The 14,402-nt window shown below is 46.2% G+C and overlaps 1 protein-coding gene across 13 annotated transcripts in view; it reads left to right on the forward strand.

Moving 5' to 3' along the window:
• Nucleotides 1-14,402, forward strand: part of Ppip5k1 (diphosphoinositol pentakisphosphate kinase 1) — a 46,042-nt gene that overhangs the window by 13,471 nt on the left and 18,169 nt on the right. For 8 of the 13 annotated variants that reach the window (XM_085834522.1, XM_029473435.2, XM_085834527.1 and 5 more), the window contains exons 13-27: nt 99-174; nt 271-380; nt 476-558; nt 1,101-1,232; nt 1,400-1,521; nt 2,138-2,320; nt 5,464-5,605; nt 5,755-5,978; nt 6,218-6,345; nt 6,611-6,725; nt 6,945-7,052; nt 8,481-8,594; nt 8,740-8,904; nt 10,923-11,072; nt 11,714-11,804. In XM_085834522.1, the coding sequence (XP_085690648.1) occupies nt 99-174; nt 271-380; nt 476-558; nt 1,101-1,232; nt 1,400-1,521; nt 2,138-2,320; nt 5,464-5,605; nt 5,755-5,978; nt 6,218-6,345; nt 6,611-6,725; nt 6,945-7,052; nt 8,481-8,594; nt 8,740-8,904; nt 10,923-11,072; nt 11,714-11,804 (1,943 nt within the window). The remainder of the gene's footprint in view (nt 1-98; nt 175-270; nt 381-475; nt 559-1,100; nt 1,233-1,399; nt 1,522-2,137; nt 2,321-5,463; nt 5,606-5,754; nt 5,979-6,217; nt 6,346-6,610; nt 6,726-6,944; nt 7,053-8,480; nt 8,595-8,739; nt 8,905-10,922; nt 11,073-11,713; nt 11,805-14,402) is intronic. The other 5 variants (XM_085834526.1, XM_021184558.3, XM_029473453.2 and 2 more) reach the window with 1 other exon arrangement.

Genomic DNA, 14,402 nt, shown 5'->3' on the forward strand with positions numbered 1-14,402 from the left:
GAAGGACCTCCCAGTTCATATGGAGAGTTCTTTGTGAGGGAGAACGGGGGAGCACACATCCCAGAAGGGCTTATTTTTCTTACTTTTTATTTCTTCAGGTTTTTTGCTCTATTTGAAAAACATGGTGGATATAAGACGGGAAAATTAAAACTTAAGCGGCCGGAGCAGCTCCAGGTGAGATGGAAGTCTGGTCAGGAGCCCTAGTCTAAGAAGAAAGAGAAGGTATAGGATTGATGAGGGATGACCCTACGACACCCCTGCGGTCTCTAGGAGGTGCTGGACATTACGAGGCTGCTGTTGGCAGAGCTGGAGAAGGAACCAGAAGCTGAGATTGAGGAGAAGACTGGGAAGCTCGAGCAGCTGAAGTCCGTGCTGGAGATGTGAGAGGGGACCGCAGAGGGGGATGTAGCAGTGGCGACCTACTAACATGAACTGAGGTACTGGGCAGAAAGTAACCCACGGCTGCTCCCTGCAGGTATGGTCACTTCTCAGGTATTAATCGGAAGGTGCAGTTGACCTACTACCCCCACGGAGTGAAAGCATCAAACGAGGGGCAAGGTGAGCACTCCTTTCCGTTTTCATCACCATTGAGCTTTCTTCCTCCTCCTCCCTCCCTCTTCCTCCTCTCTCTCCTTTTCTTCTTCCTCTCCTTTTCTCCCCACTCCTCCTCTTCCTTTTCTCTTTAAATTTTTAAATTACATTTATTTATTCAGGGGTGGATGGGACACGGGTGCCACTGAGCACCGTGTGGACGTGAGGAGGCTCAGTTCTTTCTTTCTACTGTGTTGGTCCAAGAGATGGAGCTTGGGTGGTTAAGCTTGGTGGCAGATGCCTTGACATCAGCTTTTTTTTTTTTTTCTTAAGGATAGAATCTTGCTATGTAACCCAGGCTAACCTCAAATTCCCAGCAATCCTCCTGCCTTAGTCTTCTAAGAGCTAGGATTACAGGCATTTGTCCCCATACTTGGTTTTCAGATCTCTTATTCTTGACATTATGGATGGTCTCTACATTTACCAATGTTCTTACCAGAAGCTGCAGCGTTTGTGTGTTCCCACCATTATCTTAGAGAAGGCTTACTCACTGGGCCTCCTTCCCTCAGATCTGCAGAGAGAGCCACTAGCACCCTCTCTCTTGCTGGTGCTGAAGTGGGGTGGAGAGCTGACACCTGATGGCCGTGTTCAGGCTGAAGAGCTGGGGCGAGCTTTCCGCTGCATGTATCCCGGAGGCCAGGGTAAGTCTTGGACCATGAAACCCAGCAAGGCTGGGATAAGATAGAGTGAGATGCAGGGGTGGGGGAGGTGGGGGTTGGGAGGCAACTGAGGGAGGAGCTGCCATGAGGAGACCAAAGGGGAAATTGATATTTGTAACAGTCTATGTGTGGAATCCCCTGTGCTCCAGGTGACTATGCCGGCTTCCCCGGCTGTGGGCTACTTCGCCTCCATAGCACTTTCCGTCATGACCTCAAGATCTATGCCTCTGATGAGGGCCGCGTGCAGATGACTGCTGCTGCCTTTGCAAAGGTAAACCTACAGTTCTTTTATTATTATTATTATTGTGATTTTTTTTCCCTTTTTAATTTTTTTCCATTTTTTATTTTTATTTTATTTTTGGTTTTTTCAAGACAGGGTTTCTCTGTGTAGCTCTGGCTGTCCTGGAACTCACTTTGTAGACCAAGGCTGGCCTTGATCCGCCTGCCTCTGCCTCCCGAGTGCTGGGTTTAAAGGCGTGCATCACCATGCCCGGCTCCTTTTTTTAAATTAGATATTTTCTTTATTTACATTTCAAATGTTAGCCCCTTTCCTAAAACCTCTTATCTCTCCCTCAACCCTTGCTCACCAACCCACTCATTCCCGCTTCCTGGCTCTGGCATTCCTCTACACTGTGGCATAGAGCCTTCTCTTCCACCACTCCAGTGTCTGTAGTAGAGAAAGAGTTGGGAGGCTAGATGGGAAATGTAAAGTGCTGATATGCCAGTTCAGAGAGGTTTGTTTCCATTGCCACTATCCCCACTCTGTCCTGCTGAGAGTGGTAGGCATCAGCCTCGTCAGGCCAGCTCTCCACTCTGTGTCTGCATGTGGCTCTCTAGGCTGGAACATCGCAGGAAGAGGAGCTAATAGACCTGTGCTTCCCTTCCAGGGCCTCTTAGCTCTAGAAGGGGAGCTTACACCCATTTTGGTACAAATGGTGAAGAGTGCCAACATGAATGGCCTTCTGGACAGTGACAGCGACTCCCTGAGCAGCTGCCAGCACCGTGTGAAGGCTCGGCTGCACCACATTTTGCAGCAGGATGCACCCTTTGGCCCCGAGGACTATGACCAGGTCACACTCTCCTCCTCTCGGTGCCCCAACTACATTGCAACCCAATTCCTAAAATTCTAAGTAATAGTACCTACTATATGCCAATCTTTTAGGGTATTTATCTATAGTATTTTGTTTAATCCTTACAGCAACCCTTTGGGGTAAATTCATATCCACAGTTTGCATTATCTACAAGTTCAAAAATGAAAAGTATTTTATAAGTTTGGCATTGGAGTTCATTTGGCAGCTAGACCTATCACAAGACTATTTAGAATCTTTATTTATCACACTTAGTGTGAATCTCATACATTTTGTTACATAAACATTAATGTGTTTGAGTGTGCTCTAGGCCCTGCTAGAGGTATCAAATGCCATGTGGATTATGCCTTATGCACTGTTTTAAATCTTATAATCTAAAAAAATAAAAATAAAAACACTTATTTCTGTTCTGAAATAGCTGACCTTGGACCTTGGGATTGGAGGAATGTTTCAATGATTGAAGTAAAAACCACCTCTGGGACTATGACCTAGAACAACCAGTTCATTGCCTCACAGTCTTGGGCTCAACTGGCCTTAGTGAGGTTTTCCTAAAGTTGTGGTCCAGTGTTAACTGGGGTAGAATGATCTGGAGGCTTGACTGCTCTCTGAGATGGCTGGCTCTCTTCTCCGTATTCTCTCTGCTGTTGTAGGACTCGTTCCTTACAAAGGTTTTTTTCATTTGCTATGCCTATCTCAATTTTTCAAGGTGAAACTTAGGATTTGCCCAAAGCAGCGTTTCTTTCTTTTTTCCTCCTCCTCTTCCTCCTCTTCCTCCCTCTTCTTCTTCCTCCTCCCCTCCCTCTTCTTCTTCCTCCTCCTCCCTCTTCTTCTTCTTTCTCCCCTTCTTCCTCCTTCCCCTCCCCTTCCTCCTCCTCCTTCCCCTCCCCTTCTTCCTCCTCCTCTTCCTCCCCTTCCTCTCCCTCCCCTTCCTCTTCCTCCCCTTCCTCCTCCTTCTCTTTCTCCTCCCCCTCTTCCTCCCCTTCTTCCTCCTCCTCTTCCTCCCCTTCCTCTCCCTCCCCTTCCTCTTCCTCCCCTTCCTCCTCCTTCTCTTTCTCCTCCCCCTCTTCCTCCCCTTCCCCCTCCTCCTCTTCCTCCTCTTCCTCCCTCTTCTTCTTCCGTCTCCCCCTCCCTCTTCTTCTTTCTCTTCCTCCCTCTTCTTCTTCTTCCTCCCCCTCTTCCCCCTTCTCCTCCCCTTCCTCCTCCTCTTCCTTCTCCTCTTCCTCTTCCTCCTCCTCCTCCTCCTTTTCCTCTTCTTCTACTTCTTCTCCTTCTTTTTGAGGCAAGGTATTGCTATAGCCCAGGTTGGTCTTGAACTTACAGTGACTCATGCCCAGAGTTAGTACTATACATGGTTGTCATTTTATATTAGTGAAGCATTCATATGGCCAGCCATGTTTGATGGAGATACAAAGAATTAATGACCTCTTTTAATCTGCCTAAGAACTATTAGAAACTGCCCTACCCCTCTCCCATCTTTACAGAGGAGGAAGTATAGGTTCTAAAGAACTTAAGCAACCCTTTCCGGACGATGCAGGTGCCTCTGCTTGTTCAGTAGTGTAGTCCACGCTGCCTATAGTGATAACCACAGCGGCCATCACTGCTGTTGCCCAATGCAGTCTTCTTTTGTCCTGGGTATCTAGGCTATGCTTAATCAGGTAGTGGGTTTTTTTTTTTACTTCCCACACTTTGTTTTGATAGATTACTTTTTTTTTTTAAGAGTGTATAAATTTTTTAATGTAAATGAGTTTCCTGAGTGTATGCATGTGGACCATATTTATGCAGTGCCCATAATGGTCAGAAGAGGGCGCCAGATTCCCTGAAACTGGACTTACAGACAGTTGTAAGCTGCCATGTAGGTATGAAGACCAAACTCAGGCCCTCTAGAAAAGCAGGAACATTCTTAACAGTGGAGCCACATCCCTGTCCCTTTCATAGGTTCTTGAATGACTTACTAATGGGTAGGCTTGCTCCTTTTATCCAGATAGTGTTGACTTTCAAATAGAAAATCCAGGACTTCCCTTTCTTTATGCTTCCTGTTGCTAGTAAAAATGAAACCTTGTCTGATCTTAGCTAGAATTTATTATTCCATATACAATCGTCTTTCTCCTCCATTTCTATTCTCTTTTAATATTTTTAAAGGATGTATGCATGTATGTGTGTGTATGAGTGCTCTATACCTGCATGTATGCGTGCAAGACAGAAAAGGGCATCAGATCCCAGAATAGATGGTTTTGAGCTACCATGTGGTTGCTGGGATTTGAACTCGGAACCTCTGGAAGAGCAGACAATGCTCTTAATCACAGAACCATTCCTCCAGCCCTTGTTTTAATATTTTATTTCTATTATTAAGTGTATATGTACATGTGTTTGTGGGCTTGTGCACTTGAGTGTAGATGCCTATGGAGTCCAGAAGAGGGTGTTAGAGCCCCTGGAACTGGAGTTATAAGTAACCTAACATGGGTGCTGAGGACGAGATACTGGTCCTCTGCAAAAGCGTTAAGTGTTCTTAGCTACTGGACCATCTTTCCGGCTCTCCTCATTTCTCACTGATGGTGACTATCTTGAAAGCTTGAGTTGGAAATTTCAGATGCTTTTCATCCCAGTGCTTGGGAGGCAGAGGTGGGGTAGATCGATCTCTGTGAATTTGAGGCCAGCCTTCAACACAGTAAGTTCCAGGTTAGCCAAGGCTACGTAGTGAGATCTTGTCTCAAAAACAAAATGAACAAACAAAAAATTCCAAAACCCTTGAGCTGGAACCAGGCTAGCAGCAGCAACTGTGCTGTAAGTCACAGCAAGACAGCCTTCTCTGGTTCTCATCAGAACATGGTGCAGGGATTGTAGGGAATCAGGAGCCGCCTTCATTTCCCAGGCATAGTTTACTCTTCCAGTAAAGTACAAGTGTGCTTTAATTTCTCTGGACTCAGAAACTTAAAGATGGGCCTCTCGTAGATGATTGTCTGAGAAGTCTCTTCATCTGAAGGCCTGGAACTGCCAGGGTAACCCGGAACGTAAGAGCACTCTGAAGTGAGCCAACAGGCAGATCTGCATTGCAGCCATTTTCTTTGTAGTAAGCCAAAGTTTGGGGAATTGCTGCTGAGCCTATTCTTCTTAACTGTTCCTCACAGCTGGCTCCAACTGGAAGTACGTCTCTGCTCAACTCCATGTCTGTAATCCAGAATCCCGTGAAAGTCTGTGATCAGGTATTTGCCCTGATTGAAAACCTTACCCACCAGATTCGGGAACGGATGCAAGACCCCAGCTCTGTAGGTTGGTATGAATACTACTGACTGCCCTCTAAAGTCTCAGGCATGGACACATTTCTCACGAATTCCTGATCTCTCTGGTTCTACTCCAGAGTTGTCGAGGTCTTTTGCTGAAAGTCAAACCTGGCTCTTTTTTACTGTGTACCTTCTCAGACCTGCAGCTCTACCACAGTGAGACACTAGAGCTAATGCTACAGCGTTGGAGCAAACTAGAGCGTGACTTTCGACAAAAGAGTGGGCGCTATGATATCAGTAAGATCCCTGATATCTATGACTGTGTCAAGTATGATGTGCAACACAACGGGAGTCTGGGACTTCGAGGCACAGCCGAGTTGCTCCGTCTTTCCAAAGCTCTGGCCGACGTGGTCATTCCCCAGGTGGGTCTCACATAAGGGATCTAGTGTGGTGGGAATAACGAGAGGGGAGGAGAGAATAAATTAGAAAGGAGGTGTGGAGAAGGAGCCGAGTGCCCAAAAGTTCCCAGGGTTCCTGGCTCTGGGTGATCATCAAGACTGACTGAGAAAATGTCTGGAGGGGATGTGATAGACAGGAGACACTCCAGACCTGAGGGCAACAGGTGTCACCAAGCTTCTCATTCCTGGCCTGTGACCCTTAGGAGTATGGGATCAGCAGGGAGGAGAAAGTGGAGATTGCTGTGGGCTTCTGCCTTCCACTGCTGCGGAAAATCCTACTTGACCTGCAGAGAACTCACGAGGATGAGTCTGTCAACAAGCTGCATCCCCTGTGAGTGAGGGAGGGAGGGAGGGAGGGAGGGAGGGTGGGAGGGAAGGAAGGAGGGAAGCTGGGAGGAGGTTGGGGGAGGGCAGGAAGATGGGAGGACTTGTTGGGAGCCCTGGGGAGGTGGGGGTCAAAGCTGAGACAGGTTGGGGGGAGGAGAGAAGGAGGAAGGATCTGGGATAGGAAAGAGAGGTCTTTGGGTGGAAGGAAGGAGTTTTCAGAAGGCGGGGAAAGAGTTACCTGACTGCGTCTGGTTTAACTTTCACGTCAGGTACTCACGTGGAGTGCTCTCCCCAGGCCGCCATGTTCGAACTCGGCTCTATTTCACCAGTGAGAGTCACGTTCACTCCTTACTCAGTGTCTTCCGTTATGGGGGACTTCTCGATGTAAGCATCCTCCTTGCTTAGACCTGGGAGCCGTTTGTTTGTTCACTATTTGGTTGGTTGGTTTGTTTGTTCATTTGGTTGGTTGGTTGGTTGGTTTTTCTCCTGCAGTCGTCCTTCCTGTGCTCCTTTTTCTTGGGACCTTTTGCCGTTGTCCTTCATTCCCTGCCGCTCCTCTGACTTGTCCTTGGGCGCTGGCTTACATTTGTTTATGTTTGGTAGGAGACCCAGGATGCCCAGTGGCAGCGAGCCTTGGCTTATCTTAGTGCCATCTCAGAGCTCAACTACATGACCCAGATTGTCATCATGCTTTACGAGGACAACACACGGGTGAGGAGCAAGCGGGATGGGGTGAGGAAAGGGCCCTGTTTTCTACTTCCATTAAAAAGCAACTTTAAAAAAACATTTAGTGTGTGTACGTGTGTGCGAGTGTGTGTATGTGCATGCATGCAGGTGTGTGCAGGCATGCACATGCTATTGTGTATGTACAGAGATCAGAGAACAACTTGCAGGCATTGGCTCTCTTCTTCACTGACTGGTTCCTTGGGATCAAACTCAGATCATTAGGATTTGTGGCAAACACCTTTACCTGCTGAGATACCCCACAAAAAGATTTGGCCCACAAAAAGTTATGTATTCTTAGATATTTATAAACTGTGGGCAGTAGTTTTTCTTCTACTGCATATCTTTTGCTCTCTTTGCAGTGTAATCAATGTTTGTTTATTATCTTTAAAAAAAAAAAAAGAATTTGTGTTGAGTAGTGGTGACATATACCTTTAATCCCAGCACTTGGGAGGCAGAGGCAGGTGGATTTCTGAGTTTAAAGCTAGCCTGGTCTACAGAGTTCTAAGACAGCCAGGGCTACACAGAGAAACCCTGTTTCAAAAACCAAAGCAACAAAAAAGGAATTTATAGACTCTAGCTAGATGCAGTGTGTAGGTACAGCATGGCACAGAACATCTAGCAGGGGCCTGTTGGAACACAGAGCATCTAGAAGGGCCTGCTGGGACACAGAGCATCTAGCAAGGGACCTGCCATGACAGAATCCATGGTTGGAGATGATACTGAACAAGAGTAATAACCTAGAAATTAGCTGTGGGATCTGGAAGAGTGTGGAATGTGGGACAGTGTTTCATGAGTCTTGTTCCTGCTGGCATCTCGTGTGTGTGTGTGTGTGTGTGTGTGTGTGTGTGTGTGTGTGTGTGTGTGTAGACATGAATATACACACATGCCTTCTGTGTCAGTCTTTTTTTTTCGAGACAGGGTTTCTCTGTATACCCCTGGCTGTCCTGGAACTCACTTTGTAGATCAGGCTGGCCTCGAACTCAGAAATCCACCTGCTTCTGCTTCCAGAGTGCTGGGATTAAAGGCGTGCACCACCACGCCTGGCTCTTCTGTGTCAGTCTTAGCAAAGATCTCTAAAGTTCTGCTATATATACCATAGCTAACTGTTACTAGGAGAGATGGAAGAGTGGAAGGGAAGGATCGTAGAATGGAGGTAAGGCACAAGCTACTGTAAAAGATCAGCCACAGACTAAGGGCAACACTGAAACCTCAGTCCTAGGTTATCGTAGAATGGAGGTAAGGCACAAGCTACTGTAAAAGATCAGCCACAGACTAAGGGCAACACTGAAACCTCAGTCCTAGGTTTCCTTGTAAGGTTGCATCCTTTTGAGTTCCCCTCTGTTGCTCCCACCTCATCTTCTGCCACCACACCCAGATTCTTCCAATTACCCTTCATATGGTGATGCCTTATAGGACCCCTTGTCAGAGGAGAGGTTCCATGTGGAGCTACATTTCAGCCCTGGAGTGAAAGGAGTTGAGGAAGGCAGTGCCCCAGCCGGCTGTGGATTCCGTCCAGCCTCATCTGAGGTGGGTCAGAGGCTGGAATTTGGGACTATAAGGACCAGGTGGTGGGAAACTGGAAAGTAATCCAAGGTGGTTTAAAAAGGTTGAGGATTTGATATTAGGAAGATGGAAATCATCAATGCCTCTTCATTTGTCTATTGTTAAACAGAATGAGGAGATGAAAACAGATCCAGGCAGCATTGAGAACCTGTGCCCAGGGAAGGCATCAGATGAACCAGACCGAGCACTGCAAACCTCACCCCAACCTGTTGAGGGCACTGGCCTCCCGAGGAGATCACCCCTCATTCGTAATCGAAAAGCTGGTTCCATGGAGGTAATGACATGGACAAGACCATGATGGGGGACAAGTGGGAGAATATTTCTTCTCAGTCTTCCTGAGACCTGAAACAGAATCCCTGGGAGTGCTTTTATGTTTACCTAATATTTCTTCCATAGCCCGTTCCCAGTAGAACTTCTTTAAGCTGGTTACTACTTGTGATAAAGAATTGCCAAGCCAGGCATGGTGGCGCACGCCTTTAATCCCAGCACTTGGGAGGCAGAGGCAGGCGGATTTTTGAATTCGAGGCCAGCCTGGTCTACAGAGTGAGTTCCAGAACAGCCAGGGCTACACAGAGAAACCCTGTCTTGGAGGAAAGAAAAAAAAAAAAAAAGAATTGCCAGTGAGCAGTACCTAAGAGAAAGGGATTTTAAGATAAAGTACAGACAGTATGAACTGTGGGCTGACATCATTGTTTGATACCCAGAAACTGTGTGACCTTGTCCAGGTAGCTTCTCAAGCATCAGGTGTTTCTCCATCTGTACAATATGAGTAATGCACCTTATAGATGCATTAAAGTAACTATAGTGACTGTGAAATTGATACTAGAGACCAGACCCTCTCCTATTTGTTCCAGGTATGAGAAGGTTTCTGGCACTTTAATGCCACTAGACTCATGTGTAGTGTCATGTCAGAAGGACGATTGATCGTCTAGAGTTCTTTGTGTCTCGCCTAATGAGGAAACATATCTGCCTGTTCTGGTTTGCTATTTTTAGACTTTGTCCCAAATCCTACTTCTGGTTTCCTAGTCCAGAGGACAGAACTTGTGCTGATCCCATTGCATCTCTTTACTACCCCTAGGTTTTGTTTCATCTTTCTTGGTAGCACCGTCTCCTCTGGCCCAGTGATGCTTTCTTTAGTTTCCTCAATGACATTCCTTTTGACACCGTGACTCATCCCTGTCTCAGAGACTTTGTTCTGGACTCACGGATCCACTCACCTGGCTCTTTGCAGGTCTCTGTCTTATGGGAATTGGTTTTCAGATTTAGGGAAAAGAATCTAAAATAAGCTTTCATATGTTAATGCAGAGATTTAAATTTCAGATTTTGAAGAAACCCAAGAAAATAAACTATTTCTTATCTAGAGTTAGCCTTTACTTCTGGTTATTGTAGTTATTCATGATACTGTGAACATGTAGTTTCTTTAGGTGGGGTGAGCCTTAGTTTATCTCTGAGGTGCAGGTATAATATCCAGTCCTCTGTACATGTTACCACTAATGTGCAGTACATCAAATGGACAGAATGAGATGTAATCGTCTTGTTTAGGGCTGTCTCTTTGTCATCTTATGTTAGCACCATGGACGTAAACAAAGGAAACCTCTGTGACAGCCTCTCTCAGGCTTGCTGGGATTGTCTTCCTTCTGGAAGCTTGAGTCTGATCACTTTCTTTCTGTGTGGTATTGGGATTGAACCCAGAGCCTCACACACGCCAGGCAAGTGTTCCGCTGAGCAGCATCCAGAGCTCTTTCTAGTATTTTTAATTTTAAGACGGGGTCTTGCTAAATTACCAAGGCTGGCTTTGAACTTACTCTGTAGCACACACAGGTTTGAGTTGGTGATTCTCTTGTCTTAGCCTCCTAGTAGCTGGCATCACAGGGCAGAGCCACCAGACCCATCTATGACTCTGTTGTAATCACAGTCCTTCCTTTGAGTTACTGCTGTGGTTAGATCCTGGCTCATCTGGGTGACTCCCCAGGATCTGTTCCTCAGATCAAGTCAGTGAGTGATCAAGTCACTCCTTGCTCACTCAGCCTTCATGTATTTACTAAACCCTTTCTCTCCTTGCTCTGTAGGCACTGGACTGTGTTTTCCTCAACAGTGGCATCTCACCCTTCTTCTTTTGTCATCTCACATCTTTTGAACTCTTTTAGATTATAAAGCCTATGACCTTGGTAGCATCTGTGCTAGCTGCCCATCCTTTCCTGCTCTCTCACTGGCTCTGCCCTGTGGGCACTTGGGCTATGGGACCATGAGGCTAAAGAAGCCTTGACCGGCTTTCCACCCGGTTGATTGCAGGTCATGAACATGCAGTGCACGGGGAACCTGGACCTGATCCCCTTGAGGGGACGGCGCCGTAGGAGGTCAGGAGACCTCCCCAGGCTTTCCCCAGCCATCAGTCTACAGCCCCGGGCTGTGTCCACCACTCACCTGGCTTCCTGCACACAGGTGTCTCTTTCTTCCTGTCTTGCCTTCCTTTGCTGCCTTCTGTCTTTGCTTTTTGGGATCTAGGGAAACTGATTCATTGTCTAGGTGGGATGTATGTATGCTTGGGGGTTGTGTGATTGGCCCTCATGGATGTTTAAACAAACAAACAAACAAACAAACAAACAAACAAACAATAAAACAAACAAACAAAACAAAAACCCGGTTTCATGAGTCCAGGAATAAATTGGTTGGAGGGGAGGGCTTCTTGGCTTAAATACGAGAGGGCAGACCATACTTTATTTGTGGCTGAGTCACTGTGGTTGACTTTTTGGGTCCTAGGAAGGAACAGGTAAGATTGGAGGACCTACTCTGCTGAGAATGACAAATACTTGGGTCATGGTTTCTCAGATTTGGGGTGGGGGTGGGAAGGCTTGGAGGACCAGTCTTGGCAATAGACGTGCCTTCTAACATAGACAGACACCCTGGATGGTTCAGCTCTGCACCATGCACTCTCCTCCTTCTTATTTCTCCTCCACCATAAAAATCCTTTGGCTCATCTAATCTTGATACTGCTTGGCTTCATAGGGGAAAGAATCTTGAGCCTGGGTTCTATACTTTGAGATGACAAAGCGATAGACTAATCTAGTGTCCTTTTTCTCCAGGTGCTGTCTGAAACGTCATCTTCAAGACCTGGTGGCTACCGTCTGTTTTCATCTTCACGGCCACCAACAGAGGTGAAGCAGAGTGGCCTAGGTAGGCTTTCCAGCTTCTCTCACTGTGGTTGGAAAAGGTTGTCTGTCTGTTATGCAGAGTTTTATTGTGGGAAATCTTCACTACAGAACTGGGACCATCCCATCCAGTCAGGGGTACTATCGGATGTGGGAAGGGAGAATGACATGGAGGAAGCCATAGTCAGATGTGAGCGTGCTCCAATATGATGGTTTCCATGCCGGAAGAGTCTTTTCCTTTTGGTTTTCTACACCAACCCCCGTTTCCCCTGTGAAGGGTGTTTTCTGGCTCTCCTTTTCATTCCTTATCTGTCCCTCCAGTGTAGCCCAGACTTTAAGGGACCATGGAGGCTCTGGCCCTTCAGAGTTATCAATGACAGAGGTATAACTAGAGGTACTTGTGACGCACAGTTGTCATATGTTCATATGAGACCTTGTGCCATGTCTTCCTCTGAAAGCTGGTTTTCACTCCCTGCCTTTCTAATCCTGTAACTTTTTCCTTTCCTTCCGGAAGCTAGAGGGACACAAATCTGAGATGGGTGTAGAGGCAGAGGCTTCTCTCGAGACTTTGAGGGAATGTCTCTTGATTTTTTTGAACCCTGGAGAGGGGTGGAGAACATCATTGAACCTTTTCTAAGGACATAGACTTGGGGAAGCACCAAGCCTCAGAGGGTACGGTGTTCTTTGGGAGCGGTAGTCCTTGAGAGAATGGGCTACCTCCGAACTAACTGCAGGTCAGACATGACCGTGTGGGATCTGAACTGGTTCTCCTGGCTCAATTTTAAAAAATCTTGTCCTATTCTTTCAATTTAAATCCTCTAATTTTTCTGTTACTTTTGTTCTTGCTGCTTGATTTTTTTGGTCCCTAAATGGCTAACTTTGAGCTAGAGGAGAAATGTTTAGGTAACTTTCCAAGATGATTTTCTAGGGTTGATTGCCTTCTAGAATCCTGAAATGAGTTTGTTGGTTTGGGGCCTGAGGATTAAATGACAACTGTGTAGGTCTGTGATGTGGAAACCCCAGGACACACGATCTTGTCCAAACACCAGGAAACATAAAGACTAGATCTCAGGTAGGTTAGAAAGTAGATACATGGGCTGGAGAGATGTAAGCACACTGACTGCTCTTACAGAGGTCCTGAGTTCAATTCCTAGCAACCACATGGTGGTTCACAACCATCTGTAATGAGATTCAATGCATTCTTCTGGTGTGTGTCTGAAGACACAACCATCTGTAATGAGATTCAATGCATTCTTCTGGTGTGTGTCTGAAGACAGCTACAGTGTACTCATATAAATAAAATAAATAAATTTTAAAAAAGAAAATAGATACATGTACAAGCAGGAGTTATATTAGGAATCAGGCACAGAAGCCAGGCATGACAGTGCACACTTCTAATCCTAGCACTCAGGAGGTTTGGAGGCAGAGGCAGGTAGATCTCTGGAAGTTTCAGGCCTGCTTGGTCTACATAATGAGTTCTAGGCCAGTTTTGAATTTTAGGCCAGCCAAGGCTGCATAGTGAGACTCTTTCTCAAAAAAATAAAACAAATCAAAACAAATAAAGAAGAAGAATATGGGGAGAAGGAGGAAGCACAGCAAAGTAAGCTGGGTAGATAGGACAGTGGCATGTGCCCATAGACCAAAGCTAGCTTAACGGACAACACAGGGAGACTCCTGTCTCAAGAACAGACTGAACAAGGCATGCACAGACCTTGTGACAGATGGTGGTGGTAAGACAGAGACTGCCCTCTGAGGTAAGCTGGCATAATTGTAGCTCGGGATTACTCAGTAGAGGAAGTCAATGCAGGACAGAGCTTGGTGTGGCCTAGGATAGAGCCAGCTACCTTAAGCTTCCTCTAAAGAAAAGCAGACATCTTGTGCAGTGTGTTGCCTCTTCATTCTCAAGCCTGATTTTGCATGAAAGTTGGAAGCCATTGCTTCAGAGAAGTCCTGGTCTTCTTTGTAGGCTCCAGGAAAACGATCCTCTTCTCCAGTCTGAATATGAATATGACCTCCCCTGCCAAGCCCAGGGCCTTGGTTATGATGGATTTGGAAATAGAAGATAAAATCCCAAGGATTTGAATGTCAGTCTTCATTTTGTTTTTGCTTTTTGAGACAGGGTTTCTCTACATAGCCCTGGCTACCCTGGAACTCACTCTGTAGACCAGGCTGGCCTCAAACTCACAGAGATCTGCCTGCCTCTGCCTCCTGAGTCCTGGGATTAAAGGTGTGTGCTGCCACACCCGATCATGAATATCAGTCTTATGGCTTCCCTGTCCTCAAACGCTAGAGAGGTACAAGGGGAGTCTAGCCCACTCTCCATCACAGTGGGGTCAGAACTGACCCCACTCACTCTTTTCAGAGGTTCTTTTATTCCTCAAATTGGCACTTCTTTTTGTTTTCTTTGAACTTACACATGTGAGCAGTTGGTTTTGATCACTGGGCTTGCAAGATAATAAACTTTTCAGAGCAGGAGAAAAAAAAAACATTTTTTGTTGTTTCCTACTTTCAGTCTTATAGGGTACTTAGCACGTAATTGGCACACACACACTACTTTATAAGCAACTGACTTTTCATCTATCTTCTGATTTGTGTCCATCTTGATTTCAGAATCTATCTGTTT

The sequence above is a fragment of the Mus caroli genome, unplaced genomic scaffold (genome assembly GCF_978045245.1).
Source record: "Mus caroli unplaced genomic scaffold, Mus_caroli_1 scaffold_2, whole genome shotgun sequence".
NCBI classification, from domain to species: Eukaryota; Metazoa; Chordata; class Mammalia; order Rodentia; family Muridae; genus Mus; species Mus caroli.